Below are 26,129 nucleotides of genomic sequence, written 5' to 3'. Positions count from 1 at the left end.
TGCCTGTCAGCCCTATCACCCAAGTTAAAAACCTTGATGCTCAGAACAGTTACTGTGCTGCCCAGGAAGTCTGGTTTTAAGGCCATTTAGCACGATGAAGCCTTAGGTAAAGGCATCAAATGCCTCCAGTGTGACATGGAAGATCTTGGCTGGACCTTAAGACCACCTTATCTCCACACCACAGCTTCCTCTTGGATGTTTCCCCATCAGATCAAGACAAAAGCTACAGAATTTTAAGAGTGCCTGACAAACTTGACAACTAGTAATAGTCCTTATAGGTAGGATACTCACTGGAGAGTTGAGAAGTTTGCGTCTCCTTTGAGCCTGAGAGTGTTCTAACACCAACACCCAGAAATTCCAGGTTAGAGGTCAAATCAGGTGAGGTCCAGTTAACAGAGCTTCAAGTGTCCACCTAGCTTTTCCAGCAGCAGTTCTAGAGAACGCAACCTTGTAACCAGCTCAGGGAGACCTACTAATCTAAACTGCTTTGAAGGGGACTGCAAAAGGCTCACCCATTACAAACCAGTCTTAAATTCACCACGGTGGCCTCACACAACTAGACTCTAGGTCTTCCTCTAAAACCCATATTACACCCTAGCTTATTAGTATCAGTCTCAGATATATGGCTTTCAGTATTTTCTCTGCATTTTGTTATCCACGAACACCAGTAGTAGGAAATGAAGTTGGAGAGTCGTAAATAAATTCACATCCATTTATTTTCCAGCAACATCCCATACAAAAGCAATAGAAACATTAACTGCTTTCAGCAGAAAGTCTGTACAGTGTTATCATTTACAAGTTTTACATTTAAAATCGGCAAATTAAAAAGCATCAATTATTTTCCCTAAACATTTTGTTTTCTTGACTGTATTAACAAACAACTCATTAATATTTACAGATTTCAAATTCAGGCTACTGCTTCTTAAAACAATATTACTGCTACCTAGTCTTTACAATATTGACTAATTTCTTGAGTAATTCTTCTCCAATTGTTTCAGAAACATTTTTGCAAATAAAAGAATCTGTTTTTTTGTTTGTTTTTAAAAGGTAAGGCAGTTTAAACTTTAGTGACTGCAACAGACAAGTATACTAGTACTAATCAGCAGTATGCTTCAGCTACCGCCTGCATTACTTCCAGACGGATCTTTGTAGAGACAGATGGAAAAGCAAAATGACATACAGATGCTGAAAAACATTTCCCTATTTTGCTCTTGATCTGCAGGTGGACAACTGAAATTAGGGACACAATGGGGGAAAAAAAAATGGTAAGATCTTGATGAACTTTATAATCACTTGAGAATAGCACTGCCTTCGGCTGTTTTTTCTATTAGAAGGTTTTATAAAAAAATCTGACATACATAAATTAAAAATTAAAAAGAAATCACAAAATTTAATTCTACTTTTTACATAAATTTGGTCCAGAGAATATGTAGACCAACCACAACTTAGAGAACAGTCTTTAACTTTGCTTAACCCTTCTTACTATTAAAAGGTAGAAAACACCCAGTTTATGAATCAAGCTAACCTCTCAAATTTAAAAAGAAACTTCCCCTAAAACAATTGGCATAAGACTATTTAACTCACAGTATTGAAATCTTTAAGTGGCTCACTCAAACAGGCTTCCAAGTCAAATTCACCTTCTGCTTGATAGTCAATGTGTCTAACTTTGGTGGGAGTGCCAGAACAGGTATCCTGGAATACAAAAAACATGAAAAACAAGCAGTTATATACAGGTTTGCTTAGGCAATAATTCATGTAACTTCTTCAATTCATTTAGACCACTCTATAGCAGAGGCTTACAAACACTTTTTTTAAAGGCCATACAAAGACCTTAAGCTAGTCTCAAATCTGAAGAGATTCAAGTGAAGGCCATTGAACCACTTTCTACGGTTTCTTACTTACATCTTAAGGATCAGTGTACGCATACACCAAAACCTTATACAGATTCAATATTCATCATGAGAGATGTACTAAGAAAACAGCAAGAAAAACATTACTACATCTTCAGAACAGGGCACTGCTCAGCTGTGCTAAGTGTTTTCTAGGTATAAAAAGAGCATCCAAAATGTCTACTCATGCCCAGAAAACTGTACCAATTGTTTCCTGTTTTAAAATCAGATATTTCAATGTAAAGTAGTATTTCCTCTTTACATCACAGTTCACAAGTGACATATTTTGAACAGATGTATTCTCTTCTGCCAGCTATGAAAAATTAGGGAAGTGACCATCTCAGATGACAGTTAAGTTCTAATTCTCTAAATTCAGACTACAGACAGACACTGATTACAGCTGTGAAAGTGTCTGAATTTAATAATTGCTCAGCCCCTAAACACAGCTGACTGTGGAGCCTCTCGTGTATTCAGGCTACTCTGGTTACAATTCTAATCAACGGACCAATTACTAAACAAATATTTATGCAAATGACAGGCATTCTTACATCATTATCTTGACAGCTCGTTTGAGATTCTGTAGAATGGCTTCCTACGGATTCTGTCTCCATCTCACCAAGGTCAACAGGACTACTGTAAATAATTTAAAAGCATATACCTTAGAACCAATTACATTTTTTAATAGGAGGTTTATTGTAGTTCATGGGCACAGACCGGAAAGCAATGTCAGAACGAGAGCAACGAGACCTACAGAGGTTATACAGAGGTGACAAAAGTGCTGAGACAAAACAGAACAGCAGGTTACCTTACACAGCCAAAATGGCTGAAGACTACGGTAAAGCCTTGAGACTGAGTACTGCAACTAAAACCACCCAACGCGCAAGCAATGCCTCAATATAGAGGACAACGGTTACGGAAAGAGCAAACAATTTTTATTTCCCTGGACAAGGTTTTCATTAATTTGTTTTCCACTCAAGATTTAACAGCCACAATACACAGAACCGGGCACCAGTATCTGAAGACAGACTAGCATTTCAACACCAACAGATACCGCAGGCTTCAGGATGAAATACCACTTAACTCCCTTCTTGTTGATTACAAGTAAAAGAAAGCTAAAGTAAGCCACTGCTTTTTATATCCCACTGCTCCACACTGATTTTAAAATCATCACCATTGTTTGGGGGGGGTGCCAAGGGAGGTGATAAAGTAGTCTGTCACCACAAATCTGTTTCCTGAGGAATTAGTTACGTCTGCATCCCTTCATTCTGTAATCCAACAGTTTTCTTTTGGATATTCCCTGACCAGTTTTATTGCTTTCTGTAGAGAAAAATAACTATTTGCATTATTCTGTTCTGAGTTCAATATTCATGAGATCTCTCAGTCTGAACTCTCCAGCACTGCTTCTACCACAGCTTAATTAATCTACGCTGGCCTGAAAGAACATTCTGCCTTTCTGGCGTGGTATTTCCCACTATAAAGCACTGCAGCATGAACTCTGATCTCATCCAGTGGAAATACATTACAAGAAATGGGGGATATATAGATATGCCCTTACAAGTCCAGTCTCACCAGTTAGGTCCAGAAAGCTGTTACATACTCTGAGAAGGAACTGAGCAGCTCTCAAGAACACTAACTGTGGACAAGTAACTAATGAAAACGTTCAGTAATCTCTGACTTGTCTCACAAATGGCTACAATTCTTTATTTTTTTGAACATAAGGTGTTGTTGTTTTTTAATATATACATCTATCTTTAAGATTCTATACATACATTTCTTGCAGATCACATCCTTCTTCAGTAGGTGGATCCCAGGAATGCAGTGCAACTTTCCACAGTTTTATTTGCTGGTCCCATGACCTACGGCTGTACTTCTTAAATTTATTTGGAGTTCTGGGGTGAACTCCTGGTATACGATGGCATCTATGTTAGACATGAAAAAAATTATTAATGCTTTTCACACAGAGATATCAAATAGCTGTAAAAGTTAAGACTGCCTGCTGCCCATGCTCATTACAACCCAGCAAATTCTAAGTGTTTTTCTGAGGAAAAACAACAACAACAAAGACTACTGCACAATTCCAGTACTCAAGTGAAAGGCTGGCATCTACACATGAACATTTTAGTGTTTCCATTTTTGGGTCACATGGGGAAAAAAAAAGTCAACGTTAGATCTGAAAACTTAATTGTGCAGTTTCTGCATATAACATATATTCCAAATTTAAGAGCAACCATAGTCCATTTTGTCTGTCAGTTTACTAATGAGAAAACTGGCTGCAAAAAAAGCAGTTTCATTTCCCCTAACTGACAAGCACAGCAAAAGAACTTACACTTTCATTTCTGCAGCATGAAAAAGTTAAAAAGGCCTCATGTACAGAGTAGTTATAAAATAAACAAAAATCCAAGACATATTTAATTTGTTCATTTTGCTTATCTGGTAAGAAAAAAAAAAAAGCCTTAGTTTCGTTTGTAGATACCTCAGATATCAAGTTTAGTATGTTCACATGCTTACAAAGAACAGGTATGACCTCTATTTGAATGTTTAGTTTTCCAGAAACTCAAGCAACTTACCTAGGAACTTCTTTAATGTATCTATCGTACGCAATCGTATTTTTTCCATAGTTTATCTGTTTTTGTCTTCTCATCAAAACCACTTCATCCGTCTCAAGTTCTACTGTTGCAGTGGACTCCTTTGAATCAGAACTAAGAAAAAAATAATATAAAATGGGGGTACCAGAAAACAAGTGATACACCTAGAACAAACTTGCATGCCGAAAATTAAAAAGAAACATTAAAAATTTTCAAATGGATGCTGAGAATGTTACTGAATTACAATATCAGGGGAGACCTCCGATGAACTACTTAAACAGTTTTCAGAAGCAACACAGTACATTTGAAAATTCAAACCTATTATTTGTCAGCTAAGTTAGAAACCTACCTTCCAGAAGAGGACCTCCTTTCCCTTGAAAACTCATTTATCAGGAGTTTTCTTCTGTATCTGTAAGAGTTCAAGTCAGTATTAAGAATATACAAAAAGAGAACAGACAAGGCTGCACTGTCCCAGCTCACAGTTAATTTTACTTCTCAGTTAAGCAGTAGCCTTGAATAAGTCAACCTAAGTACCTTCCCACTATGGAATGGTTGCTTCAGTTTTTCCCTAAAAAAAACAAAACTCCAAAGGACTTTCACTTCCTAAGTCTTCCGTCTAAAAACCCTTCCTATGGTAATGATATGCCAAAACAGTAAATACCAAAAGGATATTCAAAGGAGATGATTTAAATCTGGAGACACGGGAGAGGTTTTGTCCAAAAGGGAGAGGTTTAGTGACTTTCCAGTGTGCTATGTCACTGCTACAGGACTTAAGCCGCAGCTGGCCTAACGCAGAACTTGCTACCTCTGGCTCTCAGGCCAAGGTTGGTCTGATTTTACTACAGCATTTAAGTTAAAAATACAAGTCAATGCAGATTCTACAGGAAAACTGCCATTTTCCCTCCCTTCTCCACATGTTAAAAACCCACGGGCACCTTGCAATTTCTTTGTTAACGTTGGTTCTCATTTCATCTTCTTCCACTGCAGTTCCCCAGTCTGAACACCGGGAAAGGGGGCCAGGGCCTTCTGGTGTTGTAAAACTGAAGAAGAAAAAAATTACAGATTTGTTTTATTGTATTTCATCCCTCTCCTACCATCTCCCCCATTCACAGCTTGATAGCTATTTGACATACTCATGTATAGTAGTCATGATAATTCTGAAGATCTTCTATAGTTCTATGAAAATGGTAGCATTTTAAAACTAAACAATTGACAGTTCCATTCTGAGGTTGTCTGGTTTTGTTTTGTTTTAGTTAAGAAGTTTACGTAGATATCTGTAGAAACTAACCACTGTAACAAGTTACCTAGCCTACACTTCAGTAAGTTTAAGTTGGTTTCCTTCAGAATATGGTATGTGAACTATCATCTTCACTCGTTTACTCACTTCCGTATTTTCACTCCACTGAACAATGTATCAAATATTTACCCTTTCATGATTGCAGACTCCTTAGCTATAAGAGACAAAAGTTAGAACATGTAATTATATTATACAGATCATTAAAGAAAACACTCAGTTTTCAGTTGGTAACCTGAGATTTGCTCTGACCTTGCAAACAGCATTTAACAACTTTATTGCAGCCCATTAACATCACGAGCAGATCTGGACTATTAAAAGGGAGTAAGCTTATAACCTTTCTCAGCTGACAGTTGCCCACATTCAGATTATTAAATATGTTTTCCAGACCACCTCCTGTCCTGATGATTTATCTTCCTAAAGTACAAAACCAAAACCACGTCCTACAGACCAGAGTTTTCTCATTAGATCTGGAAATTCTCTGGAGAGTTACGAAGGTTCTGCCCAGAGAAGTCTCTTGAAGTCAGGGAATTTGACCCATCTGCACTAAAACCAGCTCCAAATCCCTCCCTGCTCCCAACTCAGAAATAGGCTTGCACTACTTTGATGTTTTTGTTAAATTCACAGTGGAAGTCCTTTTTAGATGAACCTCAGTTACCAACTCAGAAAAGTTTAAAATTCTGTACCAAACAGCACAGGTCCCTTTGCAAATATCTGTTCATCCAAAAATGATTTCTATCATTTACTTAAATCCATCTCTAACTGAAAAAGCAGGCCACATTTGATTACTGCTCCCCAACGGAAAAAAAAGGGTGCACTGCTGCCTGTCCCAAAGTAAACAATTCAAGCATGCTTCCTGAAATTAATTTAGTAATTTATTTTTGATATCAGCCTTTGAGCCGTTGACCAGTGTCTTCTGGGCTTACCATCAGCAAACAAAAACGTGTAATTCTACGGTACAACCCATCTCATTCTGGATCAGAAGCCTAGGTTCAATCAACAGGGCTGTAGGCTGCAACTCAGATCCACTGATGAGAGGAACAAAAGGGACCCTGGTATTTATAGCTCAGATGTAAACAGTGCTATAAAATAAGATACGTTCACTAAATTGCCATTTCCTGTGCTGGGGAAATGGTAAGGAAGGCAAATGGCAGCACTAGGAACAGAATGACTGACCTCAGAAGTGGACCCCCCTCCCACATTTGCTCGCATATTTAGAAACAACTTTTTGGGATGATGTAGCATTCTCAGAAGTAAGACTTCAGAAAAATAAGCGCAGATTACTTTGCAGACTTGCATGTTTCATCAGTCAACTTATTTTTTTTTGACCGTAACAGTAAGCACAGCCTGTACCCACAAAGATACACAGTTTTTTTTTGTGCTGTTAGCACTTCATGGTAAACAGCAGTAAACAAGCATAAAGTGCAAGCATAAAAAAATGAAGAAAAATAGTGCAAATCATGAGAATTAATCACAGAATGGCTGAAGTTGGAAGGGACCTCCAGAGATCATCTACTCCAAGCCCTCTGCTGAACAGGATCTCCTGGAGCACATTGTGCAGGATGGCCTCCAGGTGGGTTTTGAGTATCTCCAGAGGACACTCCACAACCCCTCTGGGCAACCTGTTGCAGTGCTCTGTCACCCTCACAGCAAAGAAATGTCCTCTCATATTCAGTCGGAACCTTCTGTGCTTCAGTTTGTGCCTGTTGCCTCTCATTCTGTCGCTGAGCACAACTGAAAAGAGCACAGCTCCATCCTCTTGACACTCTCCGCTCAGATATTTATATGCATTGACGAGGTTAAAAGATTAAAGAGCCTTATTTCTCAAGGAGCAACTCTGAGACAAAAACACCGCACCAGATTAATTTCTTCTGGACCAACTATTTAGTGTGTGTGTTGGAACAGCACAGAGCTGTGTCAGGGGAGGATCATAGTGGGTGCGAGGAAAAATTGCCTTGCTGTGCAGGCAGTAAGACCCTGGGACATGTTCCTGGAGAGATGGCTGGTGCCCCGCGCCTGTCGGTGCTCAGAAGGCATCTGGATGATGCCCTCAGCAACATGCTTTAGCTTCTGGTTTGCCATGAGGCAGTTGAGGGCTCGATGACTTCGTGTTCCCCTGCAGGTGCTGTATTCCAGAGGGGTGTTTTCTGAGGGGAGCAGCCCACGACCTACCTGCCCAGCCTGCCGTCGGCAGCCCTGCCGGAGCTCTCGTCCCTCGCCTCCCCGCCGTCTTGGCTCTGCCTCCGCCGCTTCCCATCCGCGCCGCGCTTCCTCCCCTGGCACCACCGAGGGGCAGACTGCGGGCTGCCGGCAGACAAGACAGAGCCGTTATTTCCATCTCTGTTAAAAATAATTAAGTAAATAAATAAAAAAAAAAAAACGACTCGCCGCCTTCACTCCCCGCAACGAAGCGGCGTCCCCTCAGCGAGGGGCCGGCGGCTCGCAACATGGCGGCGGCGGCGCCCCCCACACGAGGCGGCCTCGCTGAGGGGAAGCGAGGGAGGGAAGCGAGGAGGAACGGGTGAAGGGAGCTGGCCGAGGGGGACCTCCAGGCTCCCCGCTGGCTCCTACCTGGCGGTCTCGGCGCCGTGAGGGCTCCGCTGCCGGGCAGCCATGGCGTGGGGCGGCAGGGAGAGCAGCCGGCCCCGCTTCGCATCTCCCGCCGCCGCCGTGCCGAGCCCGCCTCCCCGCCGGCCCCTCCACCGCGGCGCCGCGGGGGGATACGCAGGCGTGTGGAAGGGCTGAGGAGGGGAGAAACGCGCCCGCCGAGCCGCCGCCGAGCCTCGCCGAGAACCAAGAGGGCTCCTCGGTGGTTCACGGAGGAACGGGAGGCGTCAGGACGCTCCCGGCTCCGTCCCCGTCCCCCCCGCCGCCATGGTTGGGCCCGGCCCGGGGCGTGTTGGCGGGAGCTCCGAGCGCGGCCCCCCGGAGCGCCATGGCTGAGGCACCTCCCCCTCGGCACCAAAAACCCCGCAAAAAAAGGCGAAAGAGGGAAAGGGGAGGTTGGCTGGGATTTAAAGGTTAAGGCCTGGAGGCATCAGGACGGTGCAATAATCCAGGAGGAGGAGAAGGGTATTTAAACAGCCCGTTCAAGCCCACACTTAAGAGCTACAGTATAAATTTATATCTTATAAAGAGACATAATCTTAAATAATAATTAAGATCGGTATCGAATAACATTGCTTATGCCATAAGGTCGCTAAGCTTCCAAATAAGTGGAGCTTTTTGGGTTACTATAACTTCAAACACAGGCATCACGAGTTCCCATCCACCTGTGATATCTGCTGCATGCTGATATTTACCAATAACCCAGAAACTGTCTGGAAAACACCCCCAGGAAAACACAAGCACACCTTTAAATATCATGTCTCTGCATTTAGTCTAATGGACTAAAGGTTGATGACATGCTTTGGGAAAGATGCATAGAAACCAGGCAGTGTTTTCTTGCTGGACAATGGATGTAGCTATTGCAGGAGCAATAGTAAAGGCCTCTACATAAAGGAATTTTATATCTACAAAGAGGTGTTGTTTTATTTAAAAAAGTCATTAGATTATTTTTTGGAATGTAATAATGGCCGGATTTCTGCAGATTCTGTCAGCGTTCAAAAAGTGGCAAGGTGGAAACAAGAATGGGATGTTTAGATAAAGATAACACGTAATAGTTGTGCTAGATTTCTGGTTGTAAATTTAGTGCTGTCAAGGGGTTACTTCTCAGGAACTGTAAGCTTTTTAAGAACTATTGTCCCTATGGCCATAGCAGCACTCTCTTGCTGCAGAAGCTGGCACAATTTTGCATTAATTCTAAGAATGCAGTGTCCTGCATCACGAACCCAACAGTCTCGCACTGACCCAGGTGGCCTCTCCGTTAGGGGCATTTGGTTACTACCTGCAGCATGGGATAACTTATTTTCACTATCCACGTCTTCATCATGTCTTTTAAATAAATTAAAAAATATTACCACTGTACAGCAGCTAACTTTGAGGGTAAATACATCTTACACGTCCTGCTTTCAGATCTTAGTGTTTTACTGAGCATGGAGCCAGCCTGTTATCACAGAACGACAGCATCTTGGAGACTTCCTACAACAGACCTCAAAGAGAAAAAGCACAGGACCTGCCTACAAACTTTGAGGAAAAAAAAACCCATGAGGTGTCTCTGGGCATAAGAGCGAAAGGAAGAGGTCAGATATAAAGGTCTCAGATCAGCACAGTAATATTCTGCCAGGGATCACTGCAGTATTACCTATGTAGTCTTGAAGGCCAATAGGAGGAACCTACCAGCTCTGTGAAGCTTAGCATCGTCCTGATGTGGTGAACATCCTCTTCATGGTGATTTACAGAGCTCATTGTCTCTTGTCTTCCTGTAGCGGGAGAAACTCACACTATTAATTTCCCCCAAAAGGCCCAAACGCTATTTAAGCACTTGGCTAAACTTTCTTTTGCAAAGCTGGGCCAGACAACGGATGGATGAGTAAAGACATTGCCACAAACTTCCCAACAAAATGAACAGCTTCAAATTGAAAGTGCTTACTGCCTGCCTGCCCTTGTTGAGCTGCACCAGGCCAGAGCAAGAATCTTCAGCCAATAGTTTGCAAGAGCTTTTAGAAATTAAAGTTTGAAATCTCAGCAGGTAGCTGGCTTGCTTTGAGTTTTTGCATTATTTTGATTTCACAAGTGGAAAAAAAAAACCATTGAGAATGCACTGAAATTAATTCTTTCACTTGTAGAAAATTAATCTGCATTCTCATTATATATATATATACACACACACCCCCCAGAGACTCCTGCTATGTATGCATTTAGAAGTGTTTTTAGCTGTTTCATAATGCCCTTTAGGTAGTGTCTACATACACAGCGCTCCTGGCTGAAATCAATAGTATTTAGGGAAGATGTATTGAGGAAACATGTAAGGAAAAACTGAGTTCACTTTCCATCATCTCATGTTTTTCTCCCCCCCCTCCTCAAAGTTTGCACACAGGTCCTGCACTTTTCTCCTCTGCAAGACCTGTTGCAGGATGTCTCCAAGTTGCCCATCTTTGTGGGGTAACAATCAGGCTGGCTCTGTGCTCAGGAAAATGCTAAGATGTGAAAGCAGTACAATTTAAGTGATGTACCCATCTTGGAAGTTCCTTCCCCTTTGCCCACATCTCTTGTGCAGCATTTGTATAAATATCTGTGCTCGCGCAGGAATGTTACTGCTGCAGTAGCACTGCATAATTACAAACTGAGCACAGATTTACGCAAACTGCATTTAATTAAAGAGGTTAAAGTAATGGAAAACTATCAACTAGAAACATTTCAGCTTTGCTTGCCTGAGTTATAAATCCTTACGTCAAATAGCTTTGGATAGATAAACAAGCAAATGGATGGATTGCATTCAAGTTTTAACTGCTCTATTTAGACTGATGGTGTTGCTAATTAAAAGGTGTTAAAATGGTTCTATATCCAGTGGCAGCACTGCAGGAGATGACTTTAGTAGAGCTCAAACCTTATCTGCTCAGTATCATTTCCTTCATTATGCTATCATAGCTCGTCCAACTGTGTGGAACCTGGATTAGGGAACAAGCCTGTCCAAAATGTAACTGCCACAGGCAGATTGGTTATTCTATTCCTAGTTTAAGTATCTTCAACCAAGAAATACACATTAAGGACTGACTAATTACAAATCCTATGGATTTTTGTCCATAAATCAGCTGCAGACCCCATCTATCACAGACAAAAGCTTAAGGGCTCTAACAGATGAGCTTAAACATTTCATGATAGCCTATTACCCCCAAGTGACAGCTCCACCTGCTCCACAAGGACACCTTTCTCCAGGTAGAATAGGTTCTGGAACCTCAGCTGCCCCCTACCACCAAGCTACAATGCATTAAATGCAAGCTCATGACAAGATGTCAAAATACAAACTGAGGAGTTGGACCCAATCCAAATGTACTGCAAATTTTCTTCCCTCCCCTTTCAGCAAGAACTAGACCCCCATCCAAAAAAAACACCCTAAAGCAAACAAAAAGACTACCGAACCCACATACTCCTTTTATAATGAAGCACCAACAAATTCAACACGGAAAAAACGACTAACAGGGATTTTTAAAGTCTTTAATTCTTCTGCATAAAGACAATATGCCAAAAACATAACATTCTCGTATTTACAATCATAAAGCACGTGGAAACATGCACACTGGAACGATGCTCTAAATATTACTTTAAAAGGTGCTGTACAGATTTGTACCCTGTATACACACCCCATGCTCTGCAGTGTGTGACTGAGCCACCTTGTGCTGGGATACTACCGAACCCCGTGCCTAAGCACAGATGGAAGAATCCCAACAGCCACAGGAACTGCACAGGACAAAACTCACCAACCCACAGGCAGCTTCCCCCCACACCACCCCACAATGGTGAGAGGTTAAGTAATTTTTTTTAGGTAGCAAAGGCCTCAGCCTCTTCCTGTGTTTGGAAACAGAGCACAGAGCCAAAAGGACATCCTTACCACTGAGCAGTAGCTGTGACCAGTCCTAACATACTCCTGTTAAAGCAGCAGCACATATTCCCCTGCGTAATCAAAGTTTGTTCTTTGCTGGGAACTGTCAAACTCGTGATAAAAAACCACTGTAGCAAATTTCTACACATGTGGCATGCCTTGGCAAAGGCAAGCTAATGCTCCAGCCCACTGCAATAATGCTGTTTGCAGTCAGGTTTTCCTGATACACCGGACAGATCAGAAATGTGTCTGAAAATCCCAGACAAGCACAGAAATTCTGCAAAAACTCATCTGGAAAAGATCTTAGCAACAACTGGAAATATGGTTTTGGAAGGGACTGGAAGTAGTTCCTGAGGAAGCAGCTTATTTCTGCTTTAGCAGAACAGCTGGTTTCTGGCCCTTGGGTACATGGCAAGCCCCACAACAAAGCCACCGTGCACCGTCCCTAGGCCACGGTTTCTGCAGAGGCCTTACGAAGGGCTGCAACAGCAAAGCTGAGCTACTGCAAAGAGAATTCCCAGCTCTAAGAGAGACTTGTACCTCAATACATGCTACATAAGTCACAAGGTCTGTAAAAAAATTCTTCCAATTGAAACATAGTTCTGGTCTAAACTCCACTGGAGCCACAGCCCTCACTTTTGAGGTTTTCAGCGCAGTGATAAAAAGGTAGAGCAAGGGAGAGTCAGCACCATCGTGGAGTTTAGCCAGGACACCCCATGTCCAAGAGCAGCCCCAAACCTGCAAGTACTGCTGGCTCTCCTCCATTTCCTATAACAACAATACCACTGACCTCATCCACTTTCAGCAGATTGTTTTTTTAGGACATGCTGCAACACACATGAAAGTGAAATCCAGGTATTCAGACAGTCATTCATCCCCTCGAAGAGACAGAGCTGATTCAAATAAACCATCTACCTTTCCCTTTCTCTCCTCTCACTTAGGCAGATGCTAGCTTAACACGTTTTATCTCAGAGAACGGAAAATATGCTGAAGAGATGATCACCAAAAGTTAAAAGCAGTCTGTTTTTAGCAACTGAAGACAGGCTGGAATTATCTACATTCTTTTGAAGCAGTTCTCCAGGTTGCATGTACAATTCTGGTCCAGTAGGAGAAAGAGGGTTTAAGTCCTTGGTTTAACAGGAAGCATTCTTCGTTCTGACTCGATATTGGACCAATTCACCAGCAAAACAGTTCACTTTAAGCATCACGGTCTCCAAATAGCAACAGCAAAAGCCATCAACTGAAGTAGCCTTTACAGTATGATGCAAGTCATCTGTCAGTGCAGGTCAAGAAGAAACAGTCTCACAAACTTTAAGGAGCATCCATCATTATCTCAGCAAAGCTTAATGAAATTTGAGGTTTTACACTTGAGGCAGAGCTCGCAGAAGACAATCTATCCTTAAAGATCTGGAGAAACCTAAACAAAAGACAGATTGTATTTATAAATACAATATATCTAGTAATTAACAGTAAAACATTTACTCTCTTAAGCTGTGGTATTACAGTACTAAGAAATGGATCAGAGCATTGTACAGGGTGAACTTAAAGCACAGTGTAAAAGACAAAGCCATACTTCCCATACTGAAGGAAGTGTTACAGGCTGCATGAACACTTTGAGAACGTAACTTACTGTAAAAAGAACACATACCTGATATAACTAAACTATTCACCAATAAGAAAATGAAGTGAGCCTATATCCCAACCCCTTACGTCATCTTCACCTAAATATTTACTAATTCACAAAATACATTTCTCTCAATTCTTATCAACACATTCCTGACACGTATCTGAATTATTTTTTTTTCTCTTTAAAAATCAACCAGATGCATTCAAAATTATAGACATGTAACGGGGCTCAGAACAGCTCCATTTATTTTTTTTTTCCTGAGACTAAAACTCCAAGTAGAAATTTTCAAAAATGGGGCGGAGTGGGGTTCTCCTTCATAACTCACAAGCTGGTTTTAAAGCAACATTCGCTTTCCACAGATAAGTCAGAAAGCTCCTGCCATTTGAGAGCTTGAGCTCATCACTCCTGAAAACTATTGTAAAAGGTATTGTCTCTCTCTGAACATTGATCTTTGTATCCCAGGCAATCTAGGTGTTATCTCAGAGAGAAGCTATTTAATTCACTTTCTGTATTTTGCGTGTCACAAAGATAGCTTTTCAATTAGAACGAGTGATTACGAACCCACTGAGCATAAACAATCATTATAGCCTTGTTTAAAACCAAGACAACTGCAAAGCAGGTAAATATCAAGTGACTACCCAGAAGACCAGAAAAGCTCCCAACTCTGATTACAGATGCATGCTTTTTTCACCTGCTCATTTCACCTTGTGCTGATTGTACATATGCTGACTGTAAATGTCGTCTTCTTTCAGCACAGAATTTATGAGACTTTACCAGTCTTCCAAGTCTTGATCTGCTGATCTCGTGCTATATCCTATTCTTCAAATCATTCTGTCACAGGAGGAAAGTCCTTCTTTGATAGTTCTATATACAAAGACAGACTAAATATTTACAAATACTGAATTAGCACTTTAGAAAAAATAACACATTAGGCTTTAGTCATGCTGAAAGAATTTAACTTAAAATAATTGAGAAAACAGCAAAAAAAATGCTAGTAGAACAGCTTTTTTATTAGAGTGCTACCTGCCTTTTCCTCATATTCCTAGGGGAATGCAAAATCTAAGTAGTGTAAAACTAGTTACGTGGCATATTTTTAATGAGGCGATATTTTAATGATTTTATTATGCAATATATTTCATGATAATGACTGTTAAAGACATCTGTATCCTATTCCATATTTCAGTCTTCATTAAGCGTAGATCAAATTACATAAACTACTATGCTCATAAAACTGACTCAAGATACAAACCATCCTATTAACGCATCAAAAGGATCTACAGTTCAAAAGAAAAAACTTTAATTGAAACCTATTGCTGCAAATGCAGAGTTGATTTCATCACAAAATACTAAGGGCAGAAAATCTGCTATTAAAATAGTTTTCAAAAAAAAATGGCAATTGGGTGATAAGACGCATTCTCTAACCAAACAGATAAATATGTCAATTGATTAAGTTTGAAGTATTAGAACTTTCAAGGTAATGCATTAAATACAGGAGGATAAGACAAAATACTTATCATAAAGGAATAAAAAAAGAAACTGATCAGCTTGAGCTGAACAGTTGGATTCTGTTACACAATGCTGCACATGGGCTAATGAAACAGAATAGGTAAAATAAGTAGTCACCATGAACTCACCTTGGTATTTAAATTCTTTTTGTCATTATTCTCTCTTCAGTGCTTCCCCATCCCTTTTCAGAGTATTCTGACTGATGTCCTTCCAGTAAACTGCTACAAAGCTTAAGCCTACAAATAAAAATCCACGTTTTCCTTCTGTATCCATTTTTCAATTCAAAATGATTAGGTGGCTTTATTACAGTAACTTTTTTCTACTAAGAACAGCGACAACCTCCTACTTAATCTAATAGACTATCACAAGAGAACAGTAAGGATAGAATTTTACCACACAACACATCCCGAAAACCAATAGTAAAAAAAAATATCATGAAAGCTTGGATTGGAATATAGTAATAATGCAAGCTTGCTTCTAACTTAATACGTGGAAAAAAAAAACAATTGATAAGCTGCATTTTATACCTCTCCAGCCTGCAGTCTGAATCTCTAAAAGTTTTGCTGTCAGGCAGAAGGATGCTTGTGTTTTTCTGTTTCTGATCATTCCATCCTGAGGAACAAGTCGCTGGAATCAGGTCACTGCATAAAAACAAGGAACTGTCATTGTTACCAGCTGTAGAGCAGCTTCACCTCTGAGGAGAAGCAAGTTTTCAGCTCCTAGGCTTAGCAGGCTGGTAACAACCACAGGGACCAATTCTACAAATTGCCACATTGCTTTCCGTAAGACAACCGGGGAAAGACTGTCAGCATCTTACAGCATTTCCTAACTGCAGAAAGCACTAGGTGGGGAGTTAGACTACGAAAAGCCAAGTAAATTCAAAGAACAAAATTAACTGTGTGTTGCAGGAAGGAGAAAAAAGCAGTATTAAACAAGGATGGAAAAGCAAGATAAAAAAAAAAGCCATGAACACCTTCAGAGCATGAACAATTAACAGAGATCATCATTACAGTATTTACCTTATTTCTATACCATGTTGTACTGTCATTACTTCATCATTGTTGCCTAAGGTCTCCCACTCTGAACAATTCGAAAAAGCCTTCTGATGTCCTGATTCAGTAAAACTGAAAATAAAACGAGAAGGTCTGAAACCATAGAGCTTTATATCATAGTCCCTCCTAATTCTTCACAGGATAAGGTGCTAAGCAGAGAAAAAACATAACCGTATAAGCATTTTTCCTAAGGTGTGTGGAAAAAAAACTACTTACCCCCCCCCACCTTAAATCATTGCTCCATTTTTTGTGGTTCTGACACAGCTTTATATAGAGTGAAACCACACTCTCCTTTATTAACTTATTTTCTTGGACGACTTTTACACCAAAACTACGAAGGGGTAAGAAGAAATAAGACCAAAACCAACCACTAGAGTAGAAATTTAATTCCCGAGCAACTTTAAACAAAAAAGGTATTAGCCTGAAAAACTCTACCTTTCTGTTAGGCATTTTTGAACATTAAACTGACTCTGTCCTAGTCCCAGGCTGGGTCACCAATTCTGTTGTTCCAGAAGCACTTTTTTCTCATACTACCTTTCATAAGCAGGGAAAAGCTTAATCAAAATACAGAAAGGATATGAAAAGAGAACTTTTCATAAACACAATTTCTCTATAATATCTGTAGTAAATGTAACAGGGTAATAAATTAATAGGCGGCAAGTTTCAGTATTTGCTGACAGACTCATGAATGCACATTTTTTTGTGCATTCCATTCCTTCACTATAACATTCATTAACTTCTATATAGCCAAACTTCTGCATGCCAAAAGGTAGAATGCAGCGCATGTAACACGTACAGGAAGTAACTACTGCAGAGCCACAATAATTTCAGAATTACAACCACTGAAGCAGAAACCACATTCCATGTGGAATCAAGAGCAAGACATTAATGTCATCTAAACATATACACAAGAGAACACCTGCCCCAAAATAACCTGTGCTGTATCTCCTGATGTTTTCTTCAACTTTGCAATAGAACACTGTAAATATCTCCAATTATACAGCATAATTATTCTGGAATGATTTCCTGTCCTCACTAAATTGCACATGTTTACATAAAATTAGAGCTATTAGCAAATGGAAGGATAAATTCCAGTTATATTCCAAAAGTCTGTTTGTAATATGAATGCATCACCACATGGAGAATCATTTCATACCTTTCCAGTGCATGGTACATATGCATATAATGGCTTTTGCCCTTTGAAACCACAGAAGGGTCAGGATTGTTTCGTTTTCTGCGTTTCCATACTGGAGAACAATCAGGAGAGCAGGAACTACAAAAATAAGATGTGGAGTTTTACACAGTATTTTTCATCTGTGTTTAAACGTTTATCAGTTGTGCAAAGTAACGGCATGTGACACACGGGAATATTTTTTTTCTTCGTGGTGTGATCCTTCAGTCATAACAGAGGAATACCGAAGAAGAAAATGGCTCAAATTTGGTAATCACTCCATTGTATTCTGAAAACTGAACCCAGTCAGAATTGCCCAAGAAACTCCAGTGAGCTTGGAAGTGGAACCATTTTCAGCACACACAACCCCCGATCAAAGTAATTCAGTAGAAGAGAGGTAAGTGCATGAGGTGCTTCAGTTTTACACTCCCTGCTGTTCTGCTGACAAGCACAGTACTGCTAAAACACAGAAGCAGAAAGAATGCTGCTCTTCTGCTGTTCATCATACAATTCTGTAATGCTGGTGGTTTTTCCACATTCAGTGCTCTGTACCAGAGATGGTCTACATTCAGCAGTGTAAATGTGAAGCTCAGTCCCAGCATCAACTGCTCACAAAACATTTCCTACAAAAAAAAAAACTAACAGCAGCAACGTGTATTTAGTTATCTCAGTAAGTTGATCAAAGAAGTTTTACTTCATACCTCTCTGGTGCATAGTCTGTCTGTCTGTGTTGGTTTCCACACTCACTCCTCTTCAGTTTTTCATCAAATACGGGGAAAACAGAATCATCATCATCTCCACAAAACCATTCCTGAGAGCTGCCTGAGGGTTCTGTATTACTAAAAACAGAACAAAGAAAAAATCTGGATTTAAAATACTACCCAACTAGCTTACTGCTCCAAGAAGAAGACACATAAGAAGTGGTTAATGGCTCATCTGATACAACACCCAAATGGTGCAAACCACTGCAGGTTAATCACAACACAGCTAAAAACTATTTACACACTGCAGTTGCAGTGCTTACAGAAGTACACTCACTCTTCTACTCCCACTTTACTAGTCCAAAACTTGTGAAATGTTAAGTGGTGTGAGTGAATGAAGCTAGCCTTGTTACAAAAATTCAAAGGTATGAAAAAAAAATAAATTTCCATCTTGAACACAGTTGCCACTCTCCAGCAAAGAGCACAAAACTCTCTCTAATCTTCACAGAATTCTTGAAATCTCTCATGTATCATTATCACAGGACAGTGGTTCTGCTGACAACAGAAAAAGGAAAGATGGAAAGCTTGTCAAGGTCAAGGAACAGTAACGACCAGATTTCTACTTATGCTTATCCTTTTCTAAGATAATTTTGTCTTGTGATGACTGGTGTAAATGCACAGGGGAATAGTGTGTACTACCGCAAAGAGACCAAACGCGTTCTTCCTTCAAGTGGAAGGAGATTCATTGGAGATGAATTTAGACTAAATAAAATGGACTTGAAGATTAACAGAATTCAAAAATTAAAACAAGGTTTTCAAGTAGGCTCCCATTCCTGAGTCTGAGACTTGTTTCTTCTCCTGCTCCCAGTTAGGAACACTCTGAAGGAAACACAGAGTCTTCCTGTGAAGCAGTAGGTGCGATGATCAATTCACCAATACATACACTGGCTGCAGATCCCAGGTCTCTTCACTAGGAGGATCCCACGCGTGCAGTGCTATCTTCCACAGCCTGATCTGCTGGTCCCAGGATCTACGGCTGTACTTCTTAAATTTGTTGGGTGTTCTAGGATGCACTCCTGGTATTCGTTGATTCCTGTAAATACACAGTAATGTTTGTACTTCAGGATATTATTTTTGTTCTTCAAAAAGTCCTGTCCATCAGATCAAGCAAGCAGTAGTAGTCTAATAGTTTTCCTATTTCTAAACACTTACACTGAGATAGGTATATTCTAAAGCATTGCTGACAACAGACTGCACAACCAACAACAAAATACCGAATCAGACCAGAGGTTCATCCAGTCCAGCAAGACACCAAAGCAGGTGCCTACTGGCTGCAGACAAACATGAAACCAAAGAAACATACCTCAATAGCATCCTAGCCTCTGGATATTTTTATCTCAAACTTTGTGAATCTCGTCCAGTTTCTTTGTACTCACTATTGTACTAGGCATAGCTGGGATGGAGGTAGCTTTCTTCATAGGAACCCCTCCGTGCTGCGTTGTAGATTTACGGCTAAACAGCGTTGATAAGAAACTACTATTTTGACTACTAATATTTTGACTCTTTTTTCCCTAATCTGCCCAGCTCCGTCCTGCAGCCAGTAAGCTGGGAGCAGGCAAGAAGAGGGGAAAACAGCTGTCACAGCTGACTCAAATTGCCCAAAGCAGTATTCCATATTATTTAACATCCAGCTCAGCAATAAAAACTGGGGTAGAGGAAGAAGAGGACGTGTCTTCCAAAGTGGCTGCTTCTCAGAGACCAGCAGACAATCAGTGTTCTTGTGGGAGGCAGTAAGTGATGGCCTTTGCATCCACCAAGTTTCCCCCCTCCTCCTTTCCATCACCTATTAAATTTCCCTGATCTCAATCCATGAGTTTTCTTAATTTTGCTCTCCCTATTCTCTCTCCAAGCCACTGGGAAAGGGGAAGTGCGCAAGGAGCCGTGTGGGTATGTGGCTGCCAGGGGTCAACCTACAAGTGTCTTCACTGAACACTTCTTCCACCGTTTTCCACGCATTATTACAAGGTGGATTGCTCTACTTCTAAATATCATTTTTCCTTTGGGAGCGTGGAGAGCTGTGTACCCACATGCTCCAGGTAATACACAAATGGTGTGCCCTTCCTGAATCACCGCTGGGTAGATGCTGGAACAATGCTGGGATCAACCAGTGACCGGAGGCAGTATTTCTCAGATGGTGCCTCCAACCCAGACCCTGATCACTACTGGTAAGTTCACTCAAACCGTGGCTCCAGTACAAAATACTGTTCATAGGAACAAAAACGTAATCATGCTTTAAATGACACAAAGCACCTTTACCTCAAGTAGTTCTCCCTACCACCTTCACAGATCAATATAATCATCCACAGCAGTTTTGCTATCATTTTGTAAGATAAATAGATCCCTGCTTAAGAACAGTATTATTAACTGCCCTGTTAAAATGCCACCCAGAAAACTTTTTAAATAGTTTACCCATTTTTTTTCCCCTCCTCAATGTTGTTCTCACCTTTTCCTATTTTCCACCTACAATTTAACTGATCACAGCACAGCTACACAGCAGCCAGGCACCACTGTAAGACTGGCTGCAGTCCTATCACTGCCGACACAGAGACAAGCAAAACCACAATTCAAAAGGCAGTCTGCAACGCTGAAGAAAGAACTTTACTGAAGATGCGATCATGATATTGTGGAATATCTGTGATCATTTATGACATCTGTTGTTGATATTTAATCAAGTTTTTAATATTTTGTTCAACAGAAAGCTTGCTGCACTCACTGCACTGGCTGGCAATTTTCACCATAGACTCTTAGAGTTGCATTCTCTCGATTCTGCCTTTTTAAGTATCAAGTCACATTAAAACCAAAAACTCTATGTAACAACCCCCAAAACTAAAAACCAAGAACACAGATGCACATCCACATGTTACTGCAGAGTAGTTTCTGTATCCTGATAGGTCTGCAGTAAGCAGAGGGGACTAGCTAAAAAGACTTCAACTTCCACAATTCATATAAAAAAGCCTTAAGTGGAATGACAAAGGAGGCAAGAAATCCAAATTTTGGTTTCAGTTAGTTACTGACAGATCATTGAAGATTGGTTGCTCTTACCAATACTTAAACGCAAGGCTCCATTCATTCCTCAGACATCATTTCCTGGTATCAATTAACTTCATAATGGCCTACCAACAGTCACCAGAAAGGTCTCATTAAAAATCCGATTAATACAGATTTTTTTTTCAAGCACGATTGCCACTATACCAACAGCAATACACAAATCCAATACTTAGCTTTAAATCTTCACTAACTAATCTTGCTCCTATACAAAAAATACCTGGCTTCTCTATAAAGAAAAGAATTGATTCAAGTTTTCTTCACTTATCATTCCTATTACTTCAAGCAAACTAAAGCTGTGTGCTGACCTACACTTCACAAAGAAAAACAAAGTATTTGGAAATGTGCAACACGGTACAACTTACTTCGGAACTTCTTTAATATATCTGTCATATGCAAGTGTGTTCTTTCCAAAATTGATCTGTTTTTGTCTTCTCCTCAGAACCACTTCATCTGTCTCCCTTTCAGATGGATTAGCAGAGTCACTTGAAACAGAACTTAAAAATAAAAGTTAGAATGAGACTGTTGTAGAGCTATTAAGGTGCTTTTCAAGTCACATAAACATATAGTCTGCAACTGCAATGACAGACAGCAGGCACAACTCTTACTTCTCTAGTTTACAGAGCTAAAAATTGGACTAACCAAACCAGCCACTAGAACAAACTGACTACTGTTTTCTAGGTTAATGCAATTGCTCAGGTTTGTAATAAGCAGACATATACTTGATGCTACTTAGTGCCAGAGCTGCCTTACAACAAGCTTACAGCTAGTCCCACAACAAGGAAATCAAGTTGTGCATGATTATTGCATACATGAGTAACAACCTCCTAGTATATATTAAAAATTTTCAGCTCAGTAAAACAAAGATGGATAACATAAAGGCTTGAATGACCTCATAGCCATTTCTCTAAGCCTAGAAAATTGGTTTTCATTTTCCCACCTCACTATCTCTATTTTCTTGTACAGACAATTGTAATGAATATGAAATTTAACCTGAAAAGGAAGAGAACTTGCAACGATCACACAACCAGCTTCTGAGTTCTCCAGGCTACTCTCTACTTAAGGTTTCTTTCAGGCTTGATATGAAAAAGCCTGTCCATATTTCAAGTCTTCGTTAATGCATGTGAAGTAGTTGAAAATCATCAGACGGTTATTGCTAAAACCACACAACAGTAATTCAGTAATTATTCAATACTTACTTTGTCATTTTCCTAGCCGACGTTCTCATTGTTTTGCCTTCTTCAATTCCATCTTCCCAGTCGGGGCAATTATAAAGAGGCTGAGAATCTTTTGCTGTCACAGAGCTGTAAAATCAGAACTCTATATGAACATTTGTTGCTCAACTGTATTTAAGCGACAGAACCTTCAGTGGTAGACAAACACAGCTTCCTCCCTAACTGTGACACCATCAGAGTGTTCCTACTCCATTTCAGTTCAAAGTCAAACAAAACATCTCAGCTTAAGTCACCTTCTGTGGCGATGTAAAATAATTTGTTTTCTTTTCCTGAAAAATTAAGCCGTCATAAAGTTTTATATCAAAACATAGACCTTAATCTCTTATAACATTCCCAGCTTAGCTACTGCAAGTAGTTCTCTACTGCAGTTCCATCAAAGAGAAAAATAAATGAAATTATGTAAGGTCAAATATCTTTCATTGGCAAAGGACTTCATAAAACACAGGAGAAATGGAGTAGATTAGAAAAACGTCCATCACCCAAGCAGAACTAAGATCCTGACAGACACCTGTAACATTTCATACTTTTCTGGCACACCATTTCAAAAATGTAAACTCTGCTACATGAGGACAAGAAGGGAGACAGGAAGCTGCTTAATAACTAGTGGATTTATATTTTCTGAGTGAAGTGACACACACCAGTTACAGTTAAAAAACACAGTACAACTGGATAATGAAAACTGGAAACAGTGAAAACTGGATAATGAAGCAATATTCTAAAGCGGTCAGAACTTTTCCTTTCACACTGAAGTCTGTCCACTTCTTCAGCACTAATGCCTCAACTTTTAACATAAAGTAAAATAAAGTAGATTTAGTTTACAGTCTAACTTCCCTGAACTGTTTTGCATCAACAGTTGAAATTACCATCGATGCTGTTAAAATTATTTTAACACTACATGGTATGAAGATCCAGCCTACTCAACTAAAAAGAACTTTTTCTTCAACTTACCTACTCAACCAAAAAAAAACCAAAATATTGTGAATCAAAACAGATGTGTTAGCAATCATAACATGCAATTATTATTTTTTTTTTTAATGACAGCGTCAGAGACATAGGGAACACTCCTGAAGGTAAGATTATTTTTCCTAACCTCTTCAAATGATTTATTTATTAACTGAAACAATATCAAACATACCATCAGAAATTATAAGAGCCACCTTCATATAATGCACTACTCGGAGATGTACAACTCACACAGAAGTTGTCATGTATCTTCAGTAAAATATTTAACCTCTCCTAACTTACGTTCTATGCAGTATTCTGCAGGTATCCAAGCATTCACCACTTCTCATACTTCCTGTCAGACATTAAGACACCAATTGCAATCAGTTGTTCTGCCTGAGGTCTTTAGTCTAGAATATCCAAGAAGCAAAGCAAAATACTCATGGAACTACCTACCTATAATATTTGATTTCATCAAGTTATTACCAACACTAGACTGCAAAGAAAATTGTTATTTACTAAAAATTGTAGTAAAGCTGAATGCACTGTCAAGAGAAGAGACTCCGTCATTGTTTGCCCCACTCACATAAAGATGTACAAACAAGCTAAACATAAAAATTAACAGCACATAGCTTCCATGGGAGATTTATACTACCACTGAAAACATCAATAATAAAGAGCTTAAGCTACTGCCTCAGCATATACCATTTCTTTCTTTCATAAGCATTACTTGCTGATGTGATGGCATGTATTTCAATCAGCCAAACTGAATGGTCTACTGTCGCAGATATAGTTTGCTAACTCCGTGCTATGGCATTATAAGAAAACATTTAATTCAATCACATCCCAAGCTTCGTCAAATTGCTTAAGACAAGTGTGCCAAGTGAGTATTTAAACAAACTTGACATGTATTCCTTACCCCTCCAGCCAGTGGTCTAAATGACTGCATTGATATTCACCAGTCCCCAAAGAACCTGAACCATTCCAGCTTCTACATTTCTGTTCTCGTTGCCAGCAGTCTGGATCTTGCATATAACTAGAAAATAAGAATTTTCATCAAGTCACGGGGAGTCACTGAACACTGACTATGTAAAACACAGTATCATCATTTATAGTTACAAAATGCTGATTACTTTGGCACAGAGATATGCAATTTGTGCCAAATTATTCATTCAAGCGATGCTAACTTAGAGAGTGTGTTAGACAATGCAATTACTGAGAAAAGGGTCTTTTACTATTGCAGTTATAACAGCTGAATTTTAAAATAGACTGTTCATTTTTAGAAAAGCAGAAGTACCCTTTCTCTATTTGCAATAAAAAAGGGGGAAAACACAACTGAAGACCTTGAATATGTGTTTATAGAACTGCTGACGTGTGCCAAAATTCACAGACAGTCTGCAATACATCAGTTTACATTTATATACTATTCTATTCATCATTTAACTCTTGGAAGAGCCAAACATACAGAATCATCACTTCAACACAGGAAACAGCGCGTTTAAAGAGAATTACGTCAAACGTTGACATGGAAACACTTTTACACAGGAAATAGTTTACCAGACACTGCCTTGGGGTCCTCACAAGCACAGAAGGAGGTAGCGTGGGGCACTTGTAACAGGCTGAAAGGACAGCCAAGGATTGCTGAAGGGGATTAGGGGATTAAGTTACCTAATTTTTCCTTGCCTTCCTCCTCAGTTCTGGCGGCTTTGACATCTTAAATGATAGGTTACTACATAAAACAGCTTCACAGCCCTGGCTTCTGGGGTAAGAACCATCAGATCTGCCAGCACCTCCCTGAGAGGATGAGCCCGTGTTGCCGGCTCCACACTCCGGGCACACAGACCCTGTCCCCGTAAGGTAACTGCACTTTTTTAAGTCAAAAAGTGAAAGCGAGGGAAGGGTTTTGTTATTGTAATCCTGGATTAACAGCCTAGGCTTTCTTCCTCCACCCAGACTCGCTGTGGCAGGTCCCGGCTCCCAGAGGGCTCAAAGTCACTCACACACCACACTTACTCCTCATCATGAATCCAGGCAAAAGGACGCTTTCGACGCATTCCTTTTCACAAAGATGGTTAAAAGACAAAACGCCTCCCTAGTCACCCGTGACAATGACTACCCAATTAAAACACCTGAAACAAGCAGCATACAAACCCCAACAAAACCCCCGCGCCCCTTAGCGCTGACCCTAAAACACACCACCAAGGCAAAGCAGCACCTTTCCTCCTCACGACCACGAACCAAGCCCCCCACACAACCCCAGATCCCCCCAGAAGCCGCCTTGAAGGAGCCATACCCTCACCCCCAGCCCTCCCCGGCCCTCCGCGGGGGCTCCCACCTGTGCAGCCCGCCGGGCCCCCCGCCGCCAGTGAGGCGCGGCAGCCCCCGCCGCCCGCCCGACATGGCTGAGGCGAGCCCTGTCGCCGCCGCCGAACATGGCTGCCGGCCTGGCGCACCGCGCAGCCGCGGTAACGGCTGCTTGAGGGGAGCCGGAGAGCGGGCCGCGTTCGCTTGACTTACTTTACGCAGCCTTCCTCATTCATA

At 40.5% G+C, this 26,129-nt stretch overlaps 2 protein-coding genes across 11 annotated transcripts; both read right to left on the bottom strand.

Moving 5' to 3' along the window:
- Positions 1–698: 698 nt before the first annotated feature.
- SLBP (stem-loop binding protein) lies at positions 699–8,468 on the bottom strand. Of its 2 annotated transcripts, none has more exons than XM_035547266.1 (9): positions 8,340–8,468; positions 7,941–8,072; positions 5,410–5,514; positions 4,824–4,883; positions 4,457–4,588; positions 3,659–3,808; positions 2,438–2,522; positions 1,585–1,692; positions 699–1,230 (listed from the first exon to the last, which is right to left on the bottom strand). In XM_035547266.1, exons 1-9 carry the CDS (start codon positions 8,381–8,383, stop codon positions 1,201–1,203), a joined length of 846 nt encoding a protein of 281 aa, XP_035403159.1. In that variant the 5' UTR covers positions 8,384–8,468; the 3' UTR covers positions 699–1,200. The 2 variants fall into 2 exon arrangements, with proteins under 2 accessions (XP_035403159.1, XP_035403158.1); XM_035547265.2 differs by having other exon boundaries at positions 7,941–8,108; positions 8,340–8,452.
- Positions 8,469–11,850: 3,382 nt separating this feature from the next.
- Positions 11,851–26,070, bottom strand: LOC118248378 (uncharacterized). Of its 9 annotated transcripts, none has more exons than XR_004778739.2 (12): positions 25,924–26,038; positions 24,508–24,624; positions 22,611–22,715; positions 21,777–21,908; positions 19,250–19,399; positions 18,307–18,444; positions 17,591–17,707; positions 16,402–16,506; positions 15,910–16,023; positions 15,511–15,618; positions 14,568–14,757; positions 11,851–13,666 (listed from the first exon to the last, which is right to left on the bottom strand). XR_004778739.2 is itself a non-coding variant. In XM_035547267.1 (11 exons), the coding sequence occupies exons 1-10, from the start codon at positions 25,986–25,988 to the stop codon at positions 15,519–15,521; spliced, it is 1,143 nt and encodes a 380-aa protein (XP_035403160.1). In that variant the 5' UTR covers positions 25,989–26,049; the 3' UTR covers positions 11,851–13,666; positions 15,511–15,518. The 9 variants fall into 9 exon arrangements, 1 of the variants encoding a protein (XP_035403160.1); XR_004778741.2 differs by having other exon boundaries at positions 14,581–14,757; positions 25,924–26,033; XR_004778740.2 differs by having other exon boundaries at positions 14,568–14,740; positions 25,924–26,023.
- Positions 26,071–26,129: the final 59 nt, after the last annotated feature.

The sequence above is a fragment of the Cygnus atratus genome, chromosome 4 (genome assembly GCF_013377495.2).
Source record: "Cygnus atratus isolate AKBS03 ecotype Queensland, Australia chromosome 4, CAtr_DNAZoo_HiC_assembly, whole genome shotgun sequence".
Taxonomy (NCBI): domain Eukaryota; kingdom Metazoa; phylum Chordata; class Aves; order Anseriformes; family Anatidae; genus Cygnus; species Cygnus atratus.
The sequence above is the reverse complement of the archived record's forward strand: the minus strand, read 5'-3'. Positions and strand labels throughout refer to the sequence as shown.

Bases quoted from the DNA above. Each gene is read 5' to 3' on its own strand.
- SLBP (XM_035547265.2), bottom strand. From the start codon at position 8,383: ATGGCTGCCCGGCAGCGGAGCCCTCACGGCGCCGAGACCGCCAG. The intron at 4,884-5,409 runs GTGCCCGTGGGT...GAACTCTTACAG, and splicing joins GTTAACAAAGAAATTGCAAG to ATACAGAAGAAAACTCCTGA. The intron at 2,523-3,658 runs GTATGTATAGAA...AATTATTTACAG, and splicing joins GGATGTGATCTGCAAGAAAT to TAGTCCTGTTGACCTTGGTG.
- LOC118248378 (XM_035547267.1), bottom strand. From the start codon at position 25,988: ATGTCGGGCGGGCGGCGGGGGCTGCCGCGCCTCACTGGCGGCGGGGGG. The intron at 19,400-21,776 runs GTAAGTTGTACC...GTGTATTTACAG, and splicing joins TATATTAAAGAAGTTCCGAA to GAATCAACGAATACCAGGAG. The intron at 16,507-17,590 runs GTATGAAATGAT...TTTTATTTTCAG, and splicing joins ATGTACCATGCACTGGAAAG to TTTTACTGAATCAGGACATC.